Source organism: Schistocerca nitens, chromosome 5 (assembly GCF_023898315.1).
Source record: "Schistocerca nitens isolate TAMUIC-IGC-003100 chromosome 5, iqSchNite1.1, whole genome shotgun sequence".
Classification (NCBI taxonomy): Eukaryota; Metazoa; Arthropoda; class Insecta; order Orthoptera; family Acrididae; genus Schistocerca; species Schistocerca nitens.
The window spans coordinates 323156195-323181298 of record NC_064618.1 but is presented as its reverse complement, the minus strand read 5'-3'; the positions used below and the strand labels follow the sequence as shown (position 1 = coordinate 323181298).

Below are 25104 nucleotides of genomic sequence, written 5' to 3'. Positions count from 1 at the left end.
CAGAAGTAAAGCTGTGAGGGCGGGGCATGAGTCGTGCTTGGGTGGTTCAGATGGTAGAGCACTTGCCCGGGGTAGGCAAAGGTCCCAAGTTCGAGTCTCGGTCCGGCACACAATTTTTATCTGCCAGGAAGTTTCAAATTCATACAACATTGACTACTCATATTCGGAGACGCTAATATATATAATGTAGTAGCATTTGTACACTTAGAGAAAGCTGTTGACAATGTTGACTGGAATACTCTTTCAAATTCTGAAGGTGGCAGGGGTAAAATACAGGGAGCGAAAGGCTATTTACAATTTGTACAGAAAGCAGATGACAGTTATAAGGGTGGAGGGGCATGAAAGGGAAGCAGTGGTTGGGAAGGGAGTGAGACAGGGTTGTAGCCTATCCCCGATGTTATTTAATCTGTATATTGAGCAAGCAGTGAAGGAAACAAAAGAAAAGTTCGGAGTAGGTATTAAAATTCATGGAGAAGAAGTAAAAACTTTGAGGTTCGCCGATGACATTGTAATTCTGTCAGAGACAGCAAAGGACTTGAAAGAGCAGTTGAACGGAATGGACAGTGTCTTGAAAGGAGGATATAAGATGAACATCAACAAAAGCAAAACGAGGATAATGGAATGTAGTCAAATTAAATCGGGTGATGCTGAGGGGATTAGATTAGGAAATGAGACACTTAAAGTAGTAAAGGAGTTTTGCTATTTAGGGAGTAAAATAACTGATGATGGTCGAAGTAGAGAGGATATAAAATGTAGACTGGCAATGGCAAGGAAATCGTTTCTGAAGAAGAGAAATTTGTTAACATCGAGTATAGATTTAAGTGTCAGGAAGTCGTTTCTGAAAGTATTTATATGGAGTGTAGCCATGTATGGAAGTGAAACATGGACGATAACCAGTTTGGACAAGAAGAGAATAGAAGCTTTCGAAATGTGGTGCTACAGAAGAATGCTAAAGATAAGGTGGGTAGATCACGTAACTAATGAGGAGGTATTGAATAGGATTGGGGAGAAGAGAAGTTTGTGGCACAACTTGAGTAGAAGAAGGGATCGGTTGGTAGGACATGTTTTGAGGCATCAAGGGATCACAAATTTAGCATTGGAGGGCAGCGTGGAGGGGAAAAATCGTAGAGGGAGACCAAGAGATCAATACACTAAGCAGATTCAGAAGGATGTAGGTTGCAGCAGGTACTGGGAGATGAAGAAGCTTGCATAGCTAGGAGAACTGCATCAAACCAGTCTCAGGACTGAAGACCACAACAACTAATATATATATATATATATATATATATATATATATATATCGTCGGTTACGTTTTCGGGTCACCTCTGGTAGTGATTGAAAGAACTCTGACGGCTCAGCAATACATCACAGACATACTGCGACAAGGAAACGTATTGACTTCTGATGAGACAGTATATCATCTTTCAACAGGACATCGCTCGCCCTCAAGCGGTACCTTTCTAAGATCTGGTGGCATGATGTTGAGGTACCCCCCTTGGACAGCAAGATCCCCTGTTTTTTTTTTCCCAGAACTTCGCGTGGGGCCAGCTCGGATGTCAATTCCGACCATTACCAATATCCGAGAGATTGAGGTACAGTTTACACATCTGTTGCCAATTACCTCTTAAGAGATTACAACGGGTGTACGACACTGTTCCAAAACGAATACACTTCAGTATGGAACCGCGATGCTGCTGCGGTCGCAGGTTCGAATCCTACCTCGGGCATGGCTGTGTGTGATGTCCTTAGATTAGTTAGGTTTACGTAGTTCTAAGTCTAGGGGACTGATAACCTCAGATATTAAGTCCCATATTGCTCAGAGCCATTTGAACCGACCAGCCTACTGAAAAGGGACTGCTAATGTACTCGTACTGCCTGTTTCGTTGTTCGTTACTTGATTTTGTAATCACTGAAATAAAGCTACACAAGTCTACAACGCATAAAGTTAAGTTTTTCTCCATCTAGTGTATTTTACCCACTACCGCACGTGACCGACTATCTAAGAGCAAATCTTGGCTACAGATAGGTGTTAATTAGCCGGACAGGTATTTGTAAATGGCCTGTAGATAGCCATATCTGAATCGGAATTTGTGTACCAGTTGAGCACTCCACACGACTGATCTTATCACGATGTGTTCGTGGGTTATGCAGAAGCGCTTCCCGAGTGCTTTTGACTGTGTTTCCCCATTGTTCGCATAGCTGCACGAAAACTCTTCCTCCAATGAAATGTTGCGACAGCTCAAGGGCGCTCTGTTAAATCTTTGAGTACTGAGGGCTTCCCGAGGATAATCCCACGCAGCCTCTGCTTTCTCGCTTAGAAAATCAAAGAAAAGAGGAAGGAACGGGTGGCAGGAATAGCAGCGGTTACTTCAGCATTGGAGTTTCCCTTCAAAGCTTGAAACATGGCTAAACGTGTGTGTTTTGGTTTCTATTGTCTCTGGTCACAGCAGTTTGGTCGCCGTATGTTATCAGGGTGAAAGTTTCTTTAATTTCCCGCTGAAAATCATTATTTAGCTACTGATACTGTTTATTTAGCGTACAGCATTGCGACACTTCTTCTTAAATAAAATTACAAAAAATTTAAAAAACCTTCTATAAAACGTTTTAAAACTTTGATATTTTTATATATATTGCCTCAATCGCATTTAAGATTAAAAAAATATTTACGGTGTGAGGACCAGTTTCTGTAGGTTAACTACCATCTTCTGATCACATGTAGTATTATAAAAGCACTCGCAGTGTACGATGCCGTTTTATCGTGCATAACATTCTTATTTTAAATCTCCAGGTAAAATGCGCTATGTACAGCCAAGTTATCTATCACGTTACCTATCTTGGTTTCAACTGCTGTCATAGATAACTACACTCCTGGAAATTGAAATAAGAACACCGTGAATTCATTGTCCCAGGAAAGGGAAACTTTATTGACACATTCCTGGGGTCAGATACATCACATGATCACACTGACAGAACCACAGGCACATAGACACAGGCAACAGAGCATGCACAATGTCGGCACTAGTACAGTGTATATCCACCTTTCGCAGCAATGCAGGCTGCTATTCTCCCATGGAGACGATCGTAGAGATGCTGGATGTAGTCCTGTGGAACGGCTTGCCATGCCATTTCCACCTGGCGCCTCAGTTGGACCAGCGTTCGTGCTGGACGTGCAGACCGCGTGAGACGACGCTTCATCCAGTCCCAAACATGCTCAATGGGGGACAGATCCGGAGATCTTGCTGGCCAGGGTAGTTGACTTACACCTTCTAGAGCACGTTGGGTGGCACGGGATACATGCGGACGTGCATTGTCCTGTTGGAACAGCAAGTTCCCTTGCCGGTCTAGGAATGGTAGAACGATGGGTTCGATGACGGTTTGGATGTACCGTGCACTATTCAGTGTCCCCTCGACGATCACCAGTGGTGTACGGCCAGTGTAGGAGATCGCTCCCCACACCATGATGCCGGGTGTTGGCCCTGTGTGCCTCGGTCGTATGCAGTCCTGATTGTGGCGCTCACCTGCACGGCGCCAAACACGCATACGACCATCATTGGCACCAAGGCAGAAGCGACTCTCATCGCTGAAGACGACACATCTCCATTCGTCCCTCCATTCACGCCTGTCGCGACGCCACTGGAGGCGGGCTGCACGATGTTGGGGCGTGAGCGGAAGACGGCCTAACGGTGTCCGGGACCGTAGCCCAGCTTCATGGAGACGGTTGCGAATGGTCCTCGCCGATACCCCAGGAGCAACAGTGTCCCTAATTTGCTGGGAAGTGGCGGTGCGGTCCCCTACGGCACTGCGTAGGATCCTACGGTCTTGGCGTGCATCCGTGCGTCGCTGCGGTCCGGTCCCAGGTCGACGGGCACGTGCACCTTCCGCCGACCACTGGCGACAACATCGATGCACTGTGGAGACCTCACGCTCCACGTGTTGAGCAATTCGGCGGTACGTCCACCCGGCCTCCCGCATGCCCACTATACGCCCTCGCTCAAAGTCCGTCAACTGCACATACGGTTCACGTCCACGCTGTCGCGGCATGCTACCAGTGTTAAAGACTGCGATGGAGCTCCGTATGCCACGGCAAACTGGCTGACACTGACGGCGGCGGTGCACAAATGCTGCGCAGCTAGCGCCATTCGACGGCCAACACCGCCGTTCCTGGTGTGTCCGCTGTGCCGTGCGTGTGATCATTGCTTGTACAGCCCTCTCGCAGTGTCCGGAGCAAGTATGGTGGGTCTGACACACCGGTGTCAATGTGTTCTTTTTTTCATTTCCAGGAGTGTATTATAGAGTAAGGTTTACAATGTTTAAAAGAATTTAGTAAAATCAAACCGTTATCGGTTTCATATTATTATAAACCCATCTTCACATGGTTCTTACACATTTCCTTACTTTTCTGCTGACGCCTCGTTTTGTACTCCTTATTGGTTTGCTGCACTAAGATAAAAAGTTTTTCGTTAACAATTCGATAAACATAACAGAGGCTTAGAAACAGTAATTTCAAAGACGTTAGAGTGGTAAGGACGTTGAGACCCAAATACTATATAGATTACATGGGCACATTAATATGTGTTGGCTAGAATGATGAATTTAATTTAAAAATGGAAAAGAGAAGTGTAATTCTTATGACAGTCCACTGGGGATGGCGAATATTACATAAACAAATATCATGTTGAAAGAACGAAAGATTTATAGGAGTGAACTGCCTAATAATCGACAGGTAAAGTATTCATATATTGAATAGAACCAATAATGAACATGGGCATTGGATGACAAACATTGTGTAAGGTAAAAGAGCTTGTTGTTACAGTGATAAAACTGAATTTAAACATTGAATATTTCGTTCCATAGTATAAATACTATTTAGATTTTTTTACTGACTGTTCAGATGCTATTACCACTCTTTTTCTTTGAAACATTTTTCTTACTCAGGTGAAGCTTGGCCACGTTTTGTAAACGTTGAGCTTGTGTGCTGCCATGAAATGAAATGTAGAATGGTTCGTGCCGAAGCAGTTTCCACAGAATTCAACGGCATTCATATAATGCCCGAGCAAAAATGTGTTAACCTTATAAAATTCAAACACAAATTCAGGATGAATTCGTCGCTCATAAATACGTCATGTAAGTTTTCGCCACATTTCGTGTTTTATTAACATTAAAACCTTCTCATGAATTGTACTGTTAAGGTCAAACAGGATAAATTTCTCTTATGTTAACTGGATTGTCAACGAAAAACATTTTACCTCAGCGCAGCAAACCAGTAAAGAGTACAAAACTGGGTACCGTCAGGAAAGCAAGGAAACGTGCAGGAGCCATCTAAAACTGGATTTTCAATCGATACAAAACCGGTGACGGTTTGATTTAAATTAATTTTTTAAAAGAAATACTTGTGGTTGGATGGTGTTTATACTACAGACCTTACAACAAAATGATCAGTTTTACCTCTAGGCATTCATTACGAAAAACAGTACAACCCCCCCCTCCCCCCGCCCCGCCTACCCAACACCACAGTGGTGCCAAGATCGTAAAAGGAACACCTGGAATGAAACCTGGAGTAAAGGCGTTGGGTCCGTTTCGCCGACTAACGCAGGTTTGCAGCTTTTGTATGTTAAATGATAATCGTCGCAGAAGAGTGTACAGACGCCCAGATACCAATATATATACTCGGACACTAAGGTCTACATACACCCCCATTTATTTTGAAGCTTGTTGCTTGCAGCCTGGATGCACAGAGGTAGACGTACATCTCTGTGCCTGCGTCCACATCAACATCAACCAAGGCCTTCAGACCGGTACCGTGTACTTCAGTACAGAAGTTTGTTTATTGTGGTACAGAAGTCGACATACCCTTACAGTCTGACGTTAGCTGCAAGAGAGACGATGCAGTGAACACAGTAAAAGTGGTGTCGTTTGTTGACATAATAGATGTGTGTTGCAATACATAATTCCGAAGACTGCTGCACGATCATGGATGTAAAAGAACAACAAGGAAGAAACCGTTCATAAACAGGGTAAATGAACAGAAGCGCCTAGAATTTACACGTATGCACCGAAATAAAGATTCCACATTTTGGGATACAATACTTTTCACGTATGAGAGTAAATTTAACATCTTCCAGTGTGATGGACAGAAAAGGTGTGGCGAAAAAGGAATGAAAGTTGGAAGAAGAGAAATCTTATCCCATCAGTGAAGTATGGTGGTGGAAATATTCTTGTGTGGGGTTGCATGTCTGGAGCTGGAGTTGGGAATTTAGTATTTATTGAAGTTATTGTGAATAAATGGAAGTATCTGACCATCGTAAAGGAGAATCTGAAGCAATCTGCGGAGGAACTGGGACTAAGGACAGATTGGTTGTTTCAGCAAGGCAATGACCCCCTAAAAGAATGGCTACTTTGCAATGTACCAAAATAGTTTCATTCGCCTCCCCAATCGCCAGACATTAACCCAATTGAACATGTTTGGGGAGAACTAAAGCGTAGGATAAAGAAATAGAACATAAGAAGTAAAGATTATTTAAAAGCAGCCTTAGTGAATGCGTGGAATAACTTCACAGCTCCGTACACAACAAAATTGGTGTAGCCTATGCCTCAACGTTTGGAAGTTGCGATCGAAGCAGAAGGTGGCAATAAAAAATATTAAATTGTGCCTCAAGGTGGAGAACATCACAGTGTATGTTTACTTTTGTACCTGACCGCTAATTCATTTGTATTATCGAGATCTCAGTATACGGATTTATCATCAATTATGCAGTGTATGTGTTTCCAGAATGAGATTTTCACTCTGCAGCGGAGTGTGCGCTGATATGAAACTTCCTGGCAGATTAAAACTGTGCGCCCGACCGAGACTCTAACTCGGGACCTTTGCCTTTCTCATTCTGGAAACATCCCCCAGGCTGTGGCTGAGCCATGTCTCCGCAATATCCTTTCTTTCAGGAGTGCTAGTCCTGCAAGGTTCGCAGGATAGCTTCTGTAAAGTTTGGAAGGTAGGAGACGAGGTACTGGCAGAAGTAAAGCTGTGAGTACCGGGCGTGAGTCGTGCTTGGGTAGCTCAGTTGGTAGAGCACTTGCCCGCGAAAGGCAAAGGTCCCGAGTTTGAGTCTCGGTCGGGCACACAGTTTTAATCTGCCAGGAAGTTTCAGTGTATATGTTGTTTTTCAGTTCCTAACATGTCTGTCACAGAAAGTGAATACATAATATTTTCTTGATTGATTTTGACTTCTAGTGTTATTTTTAGAGTGTATGTGGACTTCAGTGTCAGACTGCACGTCTCAGGCATCCGGTCCTCGGGGAGGTGGGACAGTCATATTTTGGGCCGGTATCATGCCCCGATGTCGGTCTCTCACCGCTTTCGAAGATAACTTAAGACCTGTACACTATAGGGAAATGAACACGCCAACCTTTTGTTCAGCCCTGCAGTAAATTTTGGTGAAGCGTTAATTTTTCATGATGATAATGCACGAACAACCAGCGCCCAACTCGTAAACACCTTTTTACAGGAGACAAAGCAGCAGAATGTAATGGCGTCCGACGTGTGTTGACGTGATCCCAATTGAGTGTGTTTGCGACCAGACGATACTTGCACTGCGTTATCACAGAAGCCCTCTTTCACACTGAATGATCTCAGGAGAGCGTTCATCAAAGAGTGGGACGTACTCGAGCAGTGACGTCGCGAGCTCTTCGGGGCAGGATAATGAATGTCTAGCCATGGGGTGGAGCAACGCGGTACTCAGTGTTAACCAGCAACCGATTACGATTCCACAGACGTGGACTTTAACACTAGCTTTATTTCTATTGCTGTTTTTTCATTTCACATTAGTCTTTTTTTTAGGACCATACCTCAGTCCGTAGAAACGAACCCTTACATTCTGAAGCACAGAAAAAAGAAAAAAACAAACAAACTGGTATGGCATGCGTGTTCAAATACAGAGATACGTAAACAGGCAGAAAACGCCGCTGCGGTCGGTAACGACTATATAATACAAGTGTCTGGCGCAGTTGTTAAATCGTACTGCTGCTACAATGGCATGTTATCAAGATGTGTGACCGAACGTGCCGTTATAGCCGCCGCACGAGCGATGGGATACAGCGTCTCTGAGGTAGAGTATCTTCCCGTGTCACCATTACGTGAATATACCGTGAATATCAGGAATGCGGTAAAACATCAAATCTTCGACATCACTGCGGCTGGAAAAAGATCCTGCAAGAACGGGACCAACGACTACTGAAGAGAATCATTCACTGTGATAGAAGTGCAACCCTATCGCAAGTTGCTGCAGGTTTCAGCGCTGGGCCATCAAGTGTCTGCATACGAACCATTCAACGAAACATCATCGATATGGACTTTCGGAGCCGAAGGCCCACTCGTGTACTCATAAAAATTGCACAACAAAAAGCTTTACGCCTTGCCTGGGCTCAACAACACCGACCTTGGACTGTTGATGAGTGGAAAACTGTTGCCTGGTCGTACAATTCTCGTTTCAAATGGTATCAAGCGGATGGAGTATGGGTATGGAGACAACCTCATAAATCCATGGAACTTGCATGTCAGCGGGGGACTGTTCAAGCTGGTGGAGGCTGTGCAGTGGTGTGGGGTGTGTACAGTTAGTTATAGGGGACCCCCGATACGTCTAGATATGACTCTAACAGGTGACAAGTACGGAAGCATCGTGTCTGATCACTAGCATCCATTCAGGGCCATTGTGTTTTCCGACGGACTTTGGCGATTCCAGCAGGACAATGCGACACTCCACACGTCCACAGAGTGGCTACAGGAACTCTCTTGTAAGTTTGAACACTTCCGCTGGCCACCAAACTCCCCAGACGTGAACATTATTCAGCATATGTGGGATATGCCTTGCAACGTGCTGTTGAGAATGTATCTCCACCCCCTCATACTCTTACGGTTTTATGGACAGCCCTGCAGGATTCATGGTGTCAGTTCCCTCCAGCACTACTTCAGACATTAGTCGAGTCCGTGCTACGTCGTGTTGCGGCACTCTGCGTGCTCACGGGGACCTTCACGATATTAAGCAGGTGTTCAGTTTCTTTGGCTTTTCAGTGTAGGATCATTCTGTTGTCCGTGTGTTTGCGTCTGTGTGTCCGACCAACTGTTAAAAACGCTTTTTCTCAGCGACAGGTGGACGTATCGAGTTGCAATTTGTCCCACACTAATATACAAGGTCCGTTGTCGATGTCAAAAATGAAAAGCTACTAAGTTAATGCAGAAAATGATACGGCCATTTTATGTCACATATGCTGATTTTCGGAAACGAATAACGTACTTCCTGTTGATACAGAATCACGAAATTTGATAAGAAGCAAGGTTCCACAGTGCAAGTAAAGGAAAGAATCTGAAAATTGTTAATTCGTTAATTATATCATTCGAAAAACTATTTCTTTAGTCATTTTTTAACCGACATCAAACTTGAAATTGATGCAGTTAGGATTCTGAATTCAAGCTGACAGGGTCGCAGCAATGGTAAAAAGTCGGACATCAGGCATTTCTTTAATAAGTTGTTTTTGTTTTTTTTTTTTTTTTCTCTCAGGGCGAGTAGTCCTCCGACGGAACACGCTGAGCTAGCGTGCCGGCAGTCATCTGAGCTACCCAAGCAGTCTGCCAGGAAGTTTCATATCAGCGCACACTCCGCTGCAGAGTGAAAATCTCATTCTGGGAACATCCGCCAGGATGTGGCTGAGCCATGTCTCCGAAATATCCTTTCTTTCAGGAGTGCCAGTTCTGCAAGGTTCACAGGAGAGCGTCTGTGAAGTTTGGAAGGTAGGAGACGAGATATTGGCTGAACTGAAGCTGTGAGGACGGGTTGTGAGTCGTACTTGGGTAGATCAGATGGTAGAGTACTTGCCCGCGAAAGGCAAAGGTCGCGAGTTCGAGTCTCGGTCGGGCACACAGTTTTAATCTGCCAGGAAGTTTAATGACTTCACTGCTCACGTGAAGCGTTTCGGAATTAACCCATCATCAGATATCCAGCAGCAATTCGAAACAAACAGACTACTCTTATAATGTTTGTTTCACATACAACTTGAAATGCTATATTTACGTGCAGAAATCGCTCCTAGATATCTGATAATAGATAAATTCCTTGTCACATGTTCTAACTTTCGACATTGAGACCCAGACAGCCTGAATGCAGGCCTATACACACAATTCTGTACGGAAGTCTCTGTGCGCGAGTGTCATCGCACCTGCTAGTTTTTTAGTTTCGGAAGACTTACTCTTACAATTTTTCTGATCCTCGTGGATCTATGCGTATACACGCTCACAAATGCGCACGTGGTGCAAAACCTTTATAAGCAGTTTATACGCTGGTAATCCGTTGTCATACAACAGTTCTCAATATATCAGCTATCGACAAGACAGAGTTAGTTGGGTACGGTATGGCTGGACACAGTCCTCCCAGTTGCAATCAGAAAGGCTGCATGCAGTTCTGTTAAATTAACCTCAGGGAGCAGGGTACCTACGAGCCATAATTTGTAAAATAGTGGTCATCAGTTGGCGACCGGTAAGTGATTCATGACCCACGATACAGTCTCGATGTTGCATTGACGTCGCTGTGATGTACGCCAGTTCGGCGGGGAAATTCTCTTCTGGCTACACGCCTTGCCGTCAAGTGACAATGGGCAGCGCTCTGACATTGAAACGTCCATTAGACGCATGTTAACAGAATGAATAGTGCACAAGCCGTATTGTCTCCTTCACGGTAGATGTAGCGCGCCCTACTGAGCTGCAGTGAGAATGCAGGTTTCATACCCATTACGGAGGTGGCTGAACGTAGTTACTTCCCGAGGTCAAAAGAATGTTGAGAAAAAGTTTCCGATAAAAAATACTAAAACTATGTAAAACGTGAGGTTAGTGCAAAAATTGTTAGTTTTTCTGAGTAAAGATTAAATAACAAAAACTTTCGAATTTGTGACGATTCTGCCAATGACTTGGAAGGGAGGATCTTGGTGGAATCAAAAGAACTGTGATTTTGGAAAGTGGTATGTCGTCATAATGTTCGCTAATTCTTGGCAGCAGGCGAATTAAAAATACGAGATATCCCTCTTAAAGCACCGTCAGGGCAACGAGACAGCAGTCACGAAGTCGAAGTGAACGTTTTTCAATATTTGTAGAGTACGTTAAAGGTCAACAGAATTTTGTAAAATGAAAGTTCCTGTAAATTTGATCTTGGGGGGCGAAAATAAAAATAATTTTTTTTTAATGTCGAAAAAGTGAATATTTTGGTGGGCCACTTGGAAACAGAATCAGGGATTGGTTACACTATTATAACAACATACGTTGAGCATTAAATACCTGAACAAGAGCAGCATATTGATATATTTGAGATCGTTCGGAAGAAACATTATCATTTCTGTGCATTTTTATAGTCGCGATGTAGTCATACCCGGATCAACACTAAGGGACCAGAAGATTTATAGACTTTAAAAGAAATTCAACACTACACAATTAAAAGAGAGTTGGTTCAGAAATAATAGGAAAACGATAATGTTCCTTGTGCCTCATGCTGCGTTCGGCCCATCAGCGTGATCGTAATTTCTGGTGATGAAGTAACATAAAACAATTATCATTCAGGTAAATGAGATGGAAATCATCAAGGTTAATTTACTAAAATAAGCACACTTATCTTTAACACAGGCTTTTTTTTAATGCTACGTACCTTTTCATATTAAATTACAATAGATAACCATTGTGGTTAAATACTTTATACATAACAGTCAACATTTCCTCTTGATGCTGTCTGTTCGTAATCAGTTACAAGAAACTAAATGTTTTCTGATTGGAAAAAATAACAATTAGCATATTCACTCAATATTTTCACATAAAATATAAAATACAGTTGCGGAACGCAGCAAGTCAGAGTCCGCCTTTCATAGACTACAAACAGTAAAAAGTGAGGCGCCAAATGCCTCATTTGTTTTGAAACAACAGAATTCTTTTTTATACCATTAATCGATACATGTACATAGAGATTTACAGACACCGCGCAAGAACGGCAAAGATAAAGGATTATACTCTCTGTCGCTGCTATGCGATGGTTCATTTCTTTTACTTTACAATTGTTCGATAACTTCGGGCCATCAGGCGTTTACTATTGAGCGTATATAAATGTTTGTGAGGCGAAAATTACAAATATTACATTCCGCAGTGCGACCATTGTGAAGAGAGCGTGAGCCGAGTGAATATTTCTTGGTGGTCGCTGTCGCGTCCACAGTAGAACGTGAGGCAGTCATTCAGCACTTGCTTTGCGGACTGCAGAAAGGCTGAAGGCGTTGCTGAGAAACTAATATACTCCGCGCTATTGCCTTACCTGTACTGTTTGACGGGACGTTAAAAGCAACGAAGTACCTTTACGCTCGAGTGTAGATGAAGTCGCTCTTGATGGCAGCTCATTACGAGCGGTTAACTGGAAACTGCCCAGCCGGCAGAAACTGTGACTGAAACATTACTGCCTCGGAAGTAATTTCCAGTACTGGTGAGATATTTATGCAGCTAGTAAACTAAGTCGGTCAGTCACCTCGTCGTGGAAGGCTTCATGCTGTTGATGGTAGCACACCTGTACCTGTCGCAATCATTTCTGTTATTTGAAGAGTCATATATGTTATAACTGCTTTTCGTCCACGAAAACTAGAAAGATATTGGTCGTCTAACGCGTGTTGAAGCGCCTAAGAATGTTCTATAGTGTTACCAGTTCACAAATTTCCTACCATATGACGAAATGTACACGTGGAGAAAACTCTGCAATTGGGCTGATGCATTAGACACGGATTCGAGGCGTATTGGGAGGGATTATGCCCCTCCCAAAGACCATTACACCAAAACGTCCACACGTATCAGCTTTTCAGATCTCTCAACTGACTTTAAGTAGCATCAATCAACAATAAAAGGAAACATTCTAGTACGATACACACAGTGATCTCGTCAACCCATTGGTGTATGAAGCATACAGTGTCAAGAGGTTTTTATACAACCACTGCAAGAGTGAAAATCAATCTCCGTCATTTGTAAAAACATTTGTATTGCTTGGAACTGATAAACTTCTCTTAGTACTTCAGGGGGATTAGGAGGGGAAGAAGAAGAGAACCACTCACATCAGGATGTGACGAAAAGACAGACAGGACAGCTGGGCATTAAATCATCTGATTGCTATGGGGTACAAAAGCCCTTACTGTAGTTACCACTCTCTTGGGAACAATAGACGTCAGACTCTATACGCTCACATACACAGCTCTCAAGGGATTAGGAGTGTCCATATGGTCAGACACGTCAAAATGCAGATACTGCGAGTACGGCAAAGAGGGGCCCGCCCGGTTGGCCGTGCGGGAAGGAGCGCCTGGTCCCCGGCACGAATCCGCCCGGCGGATTTGTGTCGAGGTCCGGTGAACCGGCCAGTCTGTGGATGGTTTTTAGGTGGTTTTCCATCTGCCTCGGCGAATGCGGGCTGGTTCCCCTTATTCCGCCTCAGTTACACTACGTCGGCGATTGCTGCGCAAACAAGTTCTCCACGTACGCGTACACCACCATTACTCTACCACGCAAACATAGGGGTTACACTCGTCTGGTGTGAGACGTTACCTCGGGGGTCCACGTCAGAACACAAATAGGACACACAAAGAAGTGTATTTGTACACATTTACTTAGTTAAAAATAATTCACCTTTTGTTGTAAAGGATTTAAATTTCGAACAGAGATAAGCGTGGTGTATACTTGCCAGTTTTACACAAATTACTCATCTTTTGCTACAAATCGATATATATTTGTACATAGAAAATAGTAAAAACTGACAATTGTCACTGATATGTACAAACTGTTCGGCAGTATGTTCATCAAATCAAAAGCCAGCATCAAAGAAGTAGCATGAAAACTCTCGAGAAATTACGAGCTGTATCAAACACAGAATAGTTCGCATTTCCTTGCCCGAAGGATTACCCGTGCGGATGTGTTTACAGCCTGGCATGGGCTCTGCAGAAAAATGCTCAGCATGGTAGACTGACCCTGCCTGCTGCCGACAGCAAATCGGACAGTATTAGAGACTCTGCAGGTAGAACCGGGCGAACCAGAGCAGCTAACATCGCATTCTACCATGAAGCGGCAAGGTGTGCCATGTGTCTGTCTTGTTCGTGTCACTCGTACTCGAAGACATATCTGGCATGTCACTGTAATGCCTCGACTTTTTACGGATGTTGTATAGTTCTCATGTGACAGTGGTGTGGCATTGTATGACGTAACTATCCTTGCCCAGTTTGATGGATCTGACGATGGCTATGCATATTGCCGAAACTAGTAATCCTGTACTTGCGTCAACATAGCGGTCTTGGCAAATAAATTGCTTTTCGAAGGAAGACTACAGTAAAACACCACAGAAACCTGAACAAAGTGGGGATGAAAGTAAAACCCTCCTCGAAGAAAAGAACAACAGGAAGACGGAATTTCCCGAAGGTAACGGGGAACGACTGAAATAACACACACACACACACACACACACACACACACACTTTTCCTCTCGCTTTCCCATTGTCTGCAGACCTGTGTTCAGAGACGCAGTGCTCAGTAAAATACCGATATTTAATGCATACTTCGACTTTGTACATCGTGTATATTATGATGGCATCAAAATTGAAAGACTTTGTGGCTATCGCAACACCGCCACCTATGACCCCTCCAAATTTTCAGACGTATGCCTTCAAAACTGATGTATTTTTCTGAATTGCAATGCTAAAACTATGCACTAGGCACTAATGTAAAACAGTTATTATTATGTGAGACCTGAGTTTCTCACGGCCTATACATTGATCAATAACTTACGGGAATGCACGCAGGTGACGTCATCGACAACCGTCGACATTTTGACAGGACAACACCTTCCCCTCCCCTCCATTTTCAAGGCAAAACTGCAGAAAGTAAGAGCGGCGCAAGGGAATTCAAAATGTCAGTTGTCAGATATCTCCTGAAAGATCTCTCTGTCTGTCTGTCTGTCTGTGTGTGTGTGTGTGTGTGTGTGTGTGTGTGTGTGTGTGTAAACGCTACGCTATCACAAACCAAAGATGACCGACGTCAGAAGTTACCGATAGTGAAATTAGGAATCCACGGGCAAGTAGTGAAAATTGTCACTGTTGCCGGTATGGCCGTGCGGTTCTAAGCGCTTTAGTTTGGAACCGCGTGACCGCTACGGTCGCAGGTTTGAATCCTGCCTCGGGCATGGATGTGTGTGATGTCCTTAGGTTAGTTAGATTTAAGTAGTTTTAAGTTCTAGGGGACTGATGACCTCAGTAGTTAAGTCCCATAGTGCTCAGAGCCATTTGAACTATTTTTTTGTCTCTCTGTTTGTGACGAGCGAGAGAGCTGTATTCCATGCGGAACTTAAGCAAAAACCACCATCTATTTATAAGGTTACTTGCTAGTTTCATTTAAACAGATTCATTAATAACACCATCCCAACAGATGGAAGTGCTTGTCAGAATCTCCCTGTAGTTATTTTCCCTATGATGACCGATGCCAAAATAGGGTTTGCAATGACTGATTTGCTCGGCTGTTGTAAGCGTATGTATCATTTATGCTTAGTTCACCGGTCCTCCACTGTCCTGATAGTCTGACCAATTTATGACATACCACAACTGCGAGGAATGCGGTAGACACACACCTCACGGAAACCGAGACCATCTTTTACAGAACCTAAAGGGACCATGATGTTACATGGTGGCCGAAAAACATATTTCACATCATTTCCACAACATACGACCAATCCCATTCGTATTGCTACATGGTAAGACGAAAAGGTCGTAGACTCTGGTGCTACCTTTATCACCACCACTCACCCACCCAGCGCACAGTTGGTCTGACCTTTCACTGTAACCATGTTTAACTCAGTCACTAAGAACGCTGTCCAGATATGGCAAGATACTGCCTTCGAGACCCAGTCCGTCACACAGATTTAATCTGCCAGGAGGTTTGAGTAGCGCATATTTCGCTGCAGAGTGAGAGATTCGTTCTAGTTTTCTATTATTGTATAAGTACATAACCATCGGTGACCTCTAGACGACTTTCTATTTTTATCGTTAAATGTGAGCTTTTTAAGCGCGAGAGAAAACAACGTATGATTACACCTGCACTAGGGTTTTGCTGATTGTAACGCTGATGGGTTGCACAGGTTGTGAAAGTGAGAAAGAGTTCTTCACACACATTGTTAATGGGTGATGGTGCTGGTGCGCTGGTCATTATTTCTCCATTGTTTATGGAACCAGTGTATTGAAGAAATCACACTTGTAGTGCGTGAATAAGTTGAGAGTTTAGGTCTGACAGGAAGCGTTCTAGAGTGGTCCGTGCAGCTGCAATGACGACTGTGTCCGGATGGCTCAGTGGTATAGCTGGCACGGGAGCTCTGCGTATTCGGTCAGAGGGTTAGCTGCCCTCTGTAATAAAAAGCTGAGTGAACGGGTCAACGATGAACTTGCTCGGGTGTCGTGGGACGTCCACCCCGAGCAAATCCAGCGGACAATAACGAACCAACTGAGATAAAAAAAAGTGGTCAGAGGATCTGCCTAGTAGGCAAGAGACCCGGGTTCGAATCCCGGTCCAGACAAATTTTCAACTTTCCCATTGATTTCAATGTGCCCACTCGCACCCAAGGTTTGTAATTATTTTGTGTACTGAAGAAATAATCGCTCACTTGCTGCTTCGTCGTATCCTTTATTATTCTTTTCGTCGAGTTAGAGCGGGTACTCTGCGAATCATCTACGCAGCCCGCTATTTTTGTCATTTTCATGGGAAAGCAGTTACGCAGCAGCAGCAGCAGCAGAAGAAAAGAAGGCAACCTTTTCCGGATACGGTTCCCTGGCGTTTTAGCGCCACCGCAAGACAGCCGTCAGCGCGTGGTCCAAACTGTGGTCACGGTGGCGACGAGATGTGGGGCAGCCTGTGCGCCTGAGTGGCCATGCAAAGTACGCGCCGTGCGGCCGACCTGTGTGAAAGCCGCGCGTGCCGTGGGAAGCGCCAGCACGCTGCCGGTGCTGCTTCTGCGCATGCGCGCGCGGCTGCGTGTTGCGGACGTCGCGCTCCAGTTGCGCGCTCCGTCACCGCTTCGGGGAATCCGTGCGGAGCAGCGCGGAGACAACGGGGGTGGACGTGACAGCCCGCGGGACACGCGAATGGAGGCCGTCTGGGGAATCCGTGCCCACTGCCCCGACGATCTGTCCGTTTACCGTGGCACTCCGTCTTAAAACTACAGTGCGTTCATGTCAACAAGCACCCTAGCCCTTTCTAAATGTATTACAAACAGAAAATAAACCAGAAAGAGTGTATAATTGACTTAATACGAGGGTCACTTCAAAAGAAATGCACACTATTTTTTTAAAAATCCATCTTTTATTCTACATGTTTGAAAGTTTTACAGTGTGTAGATACATCCTTCAGGAACAATATTTTCATTTCTCCACATAATTTACGCTATTTTGGAACCAGCGCCTCTATACCCGCACGGTAAAATTCTGGGCAAACATGTTGGAGCCACTGTTTGGCAGGGTGCACAAGGGAGTCGTCATCTTCAAACCTTGTTCCACGAAGGAAGTCTTTCAGTTCCCCAAAGAGATGATAGTCCCATGGAGCCAGGTCAGGACTGTAAGGCGGGTGTTTCAGTGTTGTCCATGCGAGTTTTCTGATCGCTTCCATGGTTTTTTGACTGACATGTGGCCGTGCATTGTCGTGCAACAGCAAAAGTCCTGCTTTTGCCGATGTGGTCGAACACGACTCAGTCGAGCTCGAAATTTCTACAGTGTCGTCACATATGCATCAGAATTTATGGTGGTTCCACTTGGCATGATGTCCACAAGCAAGAGTCCTTCGGAATCGAAAAACACCGTAGCTATAACTTTTCCAGCAGAAGGTGTGGTTTTGAATTTTTTTTTTTGTTGGGTGAATTTGCACGATGCCACTGCATTGATTGCCTCTTCGTCTCTGGTGAAAAATGATGGAGCCATGTTTCATCATCTGTCACAATTCTTCCAAGAAATTCATCTCCACCATTCTCGTACTGCTCCAAAAGTTCGCTGCATACCGTTTTTGTTGTTTCTTTGTGAGCCACTGTCAACATCCTGGGAACCCACCTGGCACAAACCTTTTTTAACGCCAACACTTTCAGTATTCTGCAAACACTTTCTTCCCCTACCCCAATGTAGCGTGACAATTCGTTCACTGTGATGCGGCTGTCAGTAGTCACCAATTCATTAACACTCTGCACATTGTCTGGAGTGTGTGCAGTACGAGGCCTACCGCTGCGAGGACAATCCTCAATATTGCCGTGCCCGCTTCCATCACGTAACCTGCTTGCCCACCGACTAACTGTACTGCGATCGACAGCAGCATCTCCATACACCTTTTTCAACCTCTTGTGGATGTTTCCCACTGTCTCGTTTTCACAGCACAGGAATTCTATGACAGCACGTTGCTACTGACGAACGTCAAGTGTAGCAGCCATCTTGAAGAGATGTGACGGCGCCACCCACGGGAACAGGTTGAACTAAGTTTGAAAACAAGCGGGAATGATGTATCTACACACTGTAAAACTTTCACAGATGCAGAATGAAAACTGTATTTTTACAAAAATAGTATGCATTTCCTTTGGAGTGACCCCTCTTAGCTTACGATATTAGAGAGAGACAGTATCCTGATCAGAAAAGTGTAAGGTTATCCACTGATGTGATGGTCCCCTATCTGCAGAATAGAAAACACACAGATGACTCATACAAGGAGGGGAGTAGCATCTCCTGATGAACAAAATCTAAAATGTTGTCCCATAAGACTCTATTTTAGGCACTACACTTCCTGCTTTTTATAAATGATTTACACCCTCCAGTTACTTCCGCAAAAGTACTAATCTGATGACGGCAGTGTGTTAAAACCAAGGTGCTCTGCTGAAGATTTCCGGAGGGAAATTATGATGTGTACTTCACACAGTGAAAAGGGATATTCTACAATAATCTTAAAATAGCCGCGCGGGGTAGTCGTGTGCAGTCCAAGGCGCCTTGCCACGGTTCGCGCGGCTACCACCGTTGGAGATTCGAGTCCTCCCTCTGGCATGGGTGTTTGTGTTGTCCTTAGCCTAAGTTAGTTTCGGTAGTGTGTAACCCTAGAGACCGATAACCTAGGCAGTTTGGTCGCATAGGAACTTACCACCACAAATCTTACAATAAATATACCAGACACATTCGTAATGAAATAAAACGCAATTATTCTGAACATCCCTCTAGCACCAATTGTAGAGCTGTTACGCAAAATCCGTGGACGTGCAAGTCAATGTACTCCTTGGATTATGGATCCAGGATAGGCTAAGATGGAAAAAGGATGCGCAACTCTTGAGTTGCAAATTAAATTCCACCAAAATTCTTTGCAGATGCGTGTCAGAGCAGGCGGTTAAAATCTGTACTTTGCGCAAGCAGAGTCATTGCTGCATGTGATGTTATCTTCTGGAGAGTTTCATTTACCAGCAAAATTACAGCACGAAAGAGAACCATAGACTTTGTAACGTAAAAAAATTGGCAAATCAAAATGCTTCTGTAGCGTAAAAAAACTCCCTGAAGCATAAAGATAACAGCTTGACTAGAAACAGAACACTGTTAAACAAAATAAAAACAAAATTAGTTTAAATGTATGTCATCATACTGTAAAAATCTAACCACAAACACATCACCACATTACTCCATACCACTTATGTTATCTATCATCTCTCACAATCTGTACTGTCACTGCTGACCTATTATTAATTTATAAATCAATAAAATGCAATTCCAATGAACGGTGACCTTGAAAATATTTTAATACTTTCGCGATTTCGTATGTCTGGTCCTTCATTGCTTGTTAATTACCCGTAATTTTTGAATAGTCAGTTGTGCAACTGTGCGATTCAAATCTGTTAATTTATAGTTGGTGACGAGTTTCAGTTAAATAACACCTTCATACCAAAACACCTATAAGCGGAAATTTACGCGTCCATTCTATATAGTGGTCAGAGCGGTCCCAAATTAGTACAAAATTGTTTTTATAGATACTTATTAACAATGGCAGTAAGACACGCTATCCATTCGTTCCTGCCCCTCTTAATACAAGTGGTCAATGGGCAGCGTCTTTGATCGGCAATCAAAACATACTCGGACCCGGGTTCGAACCCACCACAGCTTAAATTTGAATAAAAATTATCAGCATTGGTGGCTGAAGACTTCCGGCAAAAGTCACCCAACGCAGCCAAAGGTCTTGTCGAAGAGGACGGAGGAGCAGACAGAGGTTCAGGGCACTCTCTTGCCCTAGGGGTGGGAAACAGCCCCTAAAGGTGGAAGAATAACCAATTATCAAACGCACGAGGTTGCAGAAAATAGAATCCACTGCTTTAAAGACACACACTGTATATCCACATGCCATGTAGCCTGTAACTGAAGTAAATGTCATGATCTCTTCGTTGGCAAAAGATTCCGGACTAGCCCCCCATTCTGATCTCCGGGGGTAACGGCTTAGGGGGAGGTGACTATGAGAAAAAGACTGAATAACCAACGAAAGGATAATGCTCTACGAGACGGGGCGTGGAATCTCAGAGGTTTGAACTTGGTGGGCCACCTAGAAAATGCGAAAAGAAAAGTTAAGGTTCAATCTAGATACAGTGGGAGTCTGTGAAGAGAAATGGAACAAAGCTAAGGATTTCTGGTCAGATGATTATAGGGTAATATCAACTGCAGCAGAAAATGGATCACAGGAGTAGGATTCGTTATGAATAGGAAGGTAGAGCAGAGAGAGAGTTGTTGTGAACAATTCAGTGACACCGTTATTAGACAGCAAACCGACCACCTCAACGATAGTTCAGGTATACTTGCCATCGTCGCAAGCCGAAGATGATGAGATAGAGAAATTATATGATGATATTGAAGGGGAATTAAGTACGTAAAGGGACACGAAAATTCAGTTGTCATGGGGCTTTGGAATGCGGTTTTAGGGGAGAGAGTAGAACAAATGGTTGCTGGAGAATGAGGTTCTTACTAGGAATGAGAGAACAAAGACTGAGTTCTGCAATGTATATGTACACGTCGTGTGAATAGGGCCTCCCGTCGGGTAGAAAGTTCGCCGGCTGCAAGTCTTTCGATTTGACGCCACTTCAGCGACTTGGGTGTCGATGGGGACGAAATAGTGATAATTAGGACAACACAACACCCAGTCCCTGACCGGAGAAAATCTCCGACCCAACCGGGAATCGAACCTGGGCCCTTACGATTGACATTCTGTCGCACTGATCACTCAGCTACCGGGGGCGGACAGTTTTGCGATGGATTACAGTTACTAACAGTGAATACTCTGTTAAAGAATCACAAAAGGAAGAGGTACACTAAGTGATCAAAGGTATCCGGACACCTGGCTGAAAATGACTTAAAAGTTCATGGCTACCCTCCATCGGTAATGCTGGAATTCAGTATGGTGTTGACCCGCCCTTAGCCTTGATTACAGCTTCCACACTCGCAGGCATACGTTCAGTCAGGTTCTGGAAGGTTTCTTGGGGAAAGGCAGCCCATTCTTCACGGAGTGCTGCACTGAGGAGAGGTATCGATGTCGGTCGATGAGGCCTGGCACGAAGTCGGCGTTCCGAAGTATCGCAAAGGTGTTCTATAGGAGTCAGGTCGGGACTCTGTGCTGGCCAGTCCATTACAGGGATGTTTTTGTCTTGTAACCACTCCGCCACAGGCCGCGCATTATGAACAGGTGCTCGATCGTGCTGAAAGATGCAATCGCCATTCCCGAATTGCTCTTCAACAGTGGGAAGCAAGAAGGTGCTTAAAACATCAATGTAGGCCTGTGCTGTGATAGTGCCACGCAAACAACAAGGGGTGCAAGCCACCTCGATGAAAAACACTACCACACCATAACACAACCGCCTCCGAATTTAGTGTTGGCACTACACACGCTGGCAGATGACGTTCAACGGGCATTCGCCATACCCACACCCTGCCATCGGATCGCCACATTGTGTACTGGGATTCTCCACCCAACGTTTCTCCACTGATCAATCTCCAATGTTTACGCTCCTCACAACAAGGGAGGCGTCGTTTAGCATTTACCTGCGTAATGTGTGGTTTATGAGCAGCCACTCGACCATGAAATCTAAGTTTTCTCACCTCCCGCCTAACTGTCATAGTACTTGCAGTGGATCCTGATGATGCAGTTTGGAATTTGTGTGATGGTCTGGATAGATGTCTGCCTTATTACGCATTACGATCTTCAACTGTCGGCGGTCTCTGTCAGTCAACAGACGAGGTCGGCCTGAACGCTTTTGTGCTGTATGTGTCCCTTCACGTTTTCACTTCACTATCGCATTGGAAACAGTGGAGCTAGGGATGTTCAGGATAGTGTATACTTGAAAAAGCCGACAGACACGGGAAGATTTCAATTAGATTATATCATGGTCAGGCACACGTTCCGAAATCAGATAATTGATTATAATGCGTACTCTGGGGCAGATATGAGCACAGTTAAGTAGTGATAAAGAGTAGGTTGAATTTTAAGAAACTAATTCGGAAGAATCAATGCGCAAACAAATGGGATACGGAAGTACTAAGATGTGACTAGATACGCTCGAAGTTCTGAGGCTGAAGATACTGCAATAAGGATAGCTCAGTAGGCAGTTCGGTTTAAGAGGAATAGACATCTCTAAAAAAGGGCAATCACAGAAGTCGGAAAGAAAAACGTAGATACAAACGAGGTAACTGCGAAGAAATCATGGGTAACAGAAGAAATACTGCAATAGTTCGATGTAGGAAGTAAGTACAAAAATGTTCAGGGAGCTTCAGGAATACGTAACTAAAGGTCGAGAGGAATGAAATAAATAAGAAATGTAGGGAAGCTAAAGAGAAATGGCCGAATAAAAAATGTGAAGGAATCGAAAAATAAATTATTGTCGTTAGGACTAACTCAGCATACATGTCAATACAAACTTCGGCGGCACTCTGTGTAAAAGTGTTTACCGGAAGCCGTACTCACTGTTCATTACTATACGGCACTGTCACTTCGTCGACCGGCCTGTCTTTATTGACTTGTAGATGTTTTAAGGGCTAGTGCTGTCCCGCGAGCTCTCCGTTGCTTGCGAGGCAGCGCGCAGTCAAAACCGTAGCACTCACGGGGCGACTGAATGTCGCGGCATGGCAAGATGTCTGCGGCGGAGAAATGCTAGTATAGCTGAATATCTGGCTGGAAAATAAACAATTCGGCTGATTCCACGGTAGTCACTAGGCAGAAAAAATAGAACACCTTGAACGAGTAGAGATAGGACGTTCCTATTCACAGGACATGTACATTAATATGTTCTGCAGAAATGAATAGCATTTGAACCATATCGCCAAGGGGTCAAAGTCAACATCGATATCGCGGCGGCGCAAAACCGGTAAAACGTGCCTGCGGCTCTCGTTGTCGCTATAAACAGAAGGTAATCGTTCAGTGTGACTTGAACAGACGTGCAGGATGCCTCGCAGACGTGTGCGCGAACCGTACCATCAAACCAGTGAGTTTGGAAGGCGTGCAATTGGAATGAGAGAATGCGTTGCATCCAGCCGGGAAATTGTTGCTCGTTAGGTTCAAATGTTTCGGCAATGCAACGGGTGGAATGGTTCACGAAAGGCCATAGAACTGGAGGAGATCAATCACGTCGCACCACATAGACCAGCCCCCGAGAAGATCGACCGCTACGGTCTATGTGCTCGTCTTCCACTTCTCCGCCTACCTTTGACGAATGTGCACAACCATGCTAGACAGCAATGGTGTATGGAACGACGTCACTGTGAACACAAATGGTAGCAGATAGTGTTTCGGACGAATCCAGGTTCTGTTTGTTTGAAGATGATGGTCACATTTAAGTTCGCCGCAGAGAGGGGGAAGCGGCATCACAGTGACTGCATTCGCAGAAGACTTATAGCGCCAACTCAGGGCTTGTGGGGTGCTATTGAGTAAAACCACAAATCACAGTTGGTGCGTATCCAGGACACTCTGACTATTGTGAACTACGGGAATGACATCCTGCGACCTGTAGCCAGCCGGCCGCGGTGGCCGTGCGGTTCTAGGCGCTTGCCGGCCGCGGTGGTCTAGCGGTTCTAGGTGCTCAGTCCGGAACCGCGCGACTGCTACGGTCGCAGGTTCGAATCCTGCCTTGGGCATGGATGTGTGTGATGTCCTTAGGTTAGTTAGGTTCAAGTAGTTCTAAGTTCTAGCGGACTGATGACCTCAGATGTTAAGTCCCATAGTGCTTAGAGCCGTTTGAACCCGTAGCCATACCCTTTGTGCACGACACCCCAGACGCCATTTTTCAGCAAGACAATGCACCACCACACGTTGCTGTACCGACACGAACCTACATGAGTGGCATATGGTGAAACAACGTGTGCAGCGCTATGACTCAATGCCGACCACCACAGATGATGTTGGGAACCAGCTACATGCAGCATGAATGGATGGATATACCACAGGACGCCATTCGCGGCTTATACGCATCGATCCCATCCCGCATGGAACAAGTTACCAGGGCCCATAGCGGATCCTTTGCGTACTAGGCAACAGGACACATGCTGAACCGAAGTGTCTGAAATGCTTATCATTCCTTCAGAAGATACTGATGTACATGTCCTGTGAATATGAATGTCCTATCTCGAGTCGTTCAAGGTGTTCTTTATTTTGAACGTGAGTGTACATCTGCGCAATCCTAGACGCACATTCCAAGCGTCCACTGCTCCGAAATTGTCACTCGGTGAACGTTTTGGCACACTGACATTCTAACATAAGTGGCGGGCTGCCTTGAAAGCAACAAACTGTAATCGGAACGGTAGCCTTTGAGACATGTCCAGTGAATACAGATTGTACGATGACACAGCCAGTGAGTATGGCTTCCGTTTAACAAGTTTCAATACTAGTTGGCCGCAGTCACAATTACCAGTTTTGTGTGTTTATGCTGCGCGTCATTCTTAATGAGTTCCAAAAGTGGAAGATATACATAGATGTGTCGAAACATTCGATGTACAGTGACGGTACATTGAATTGAAGTATTGTTAACTCTCAGATAAATTCGATTTATCGATGG

General features: G+C 44.6%; 2 protein-coding genes across 2 annotated transcripts in view; both read left to right on the top strand.

Moving 5' to 3' along the window:
• Positions 1–25104, top strand: part of LOC126259349 (myosin-IIIb-like) — a 610509-nt gene that overhangs the window by 135318 nt on the left and 450087 nt on the right. The gene's annotated exons all lie outside the window — the stretch shown is intronic.
• Positions 24864–25104, top strand: part of LOC126260427 (uncharacterized protein DDB_G0271670-like) — a 172023-nt gene continuing 171782 nt past the window's right edge. The window contains exon 1 of the mRNA XM_049957756.1: positions 24864–24900. Coding sequence (XP_049813713.1) covers positions 24864–24900 — 37 coding nt within the window. The remainder of the gene's footprint in view (positions 24901–25104) is intronic.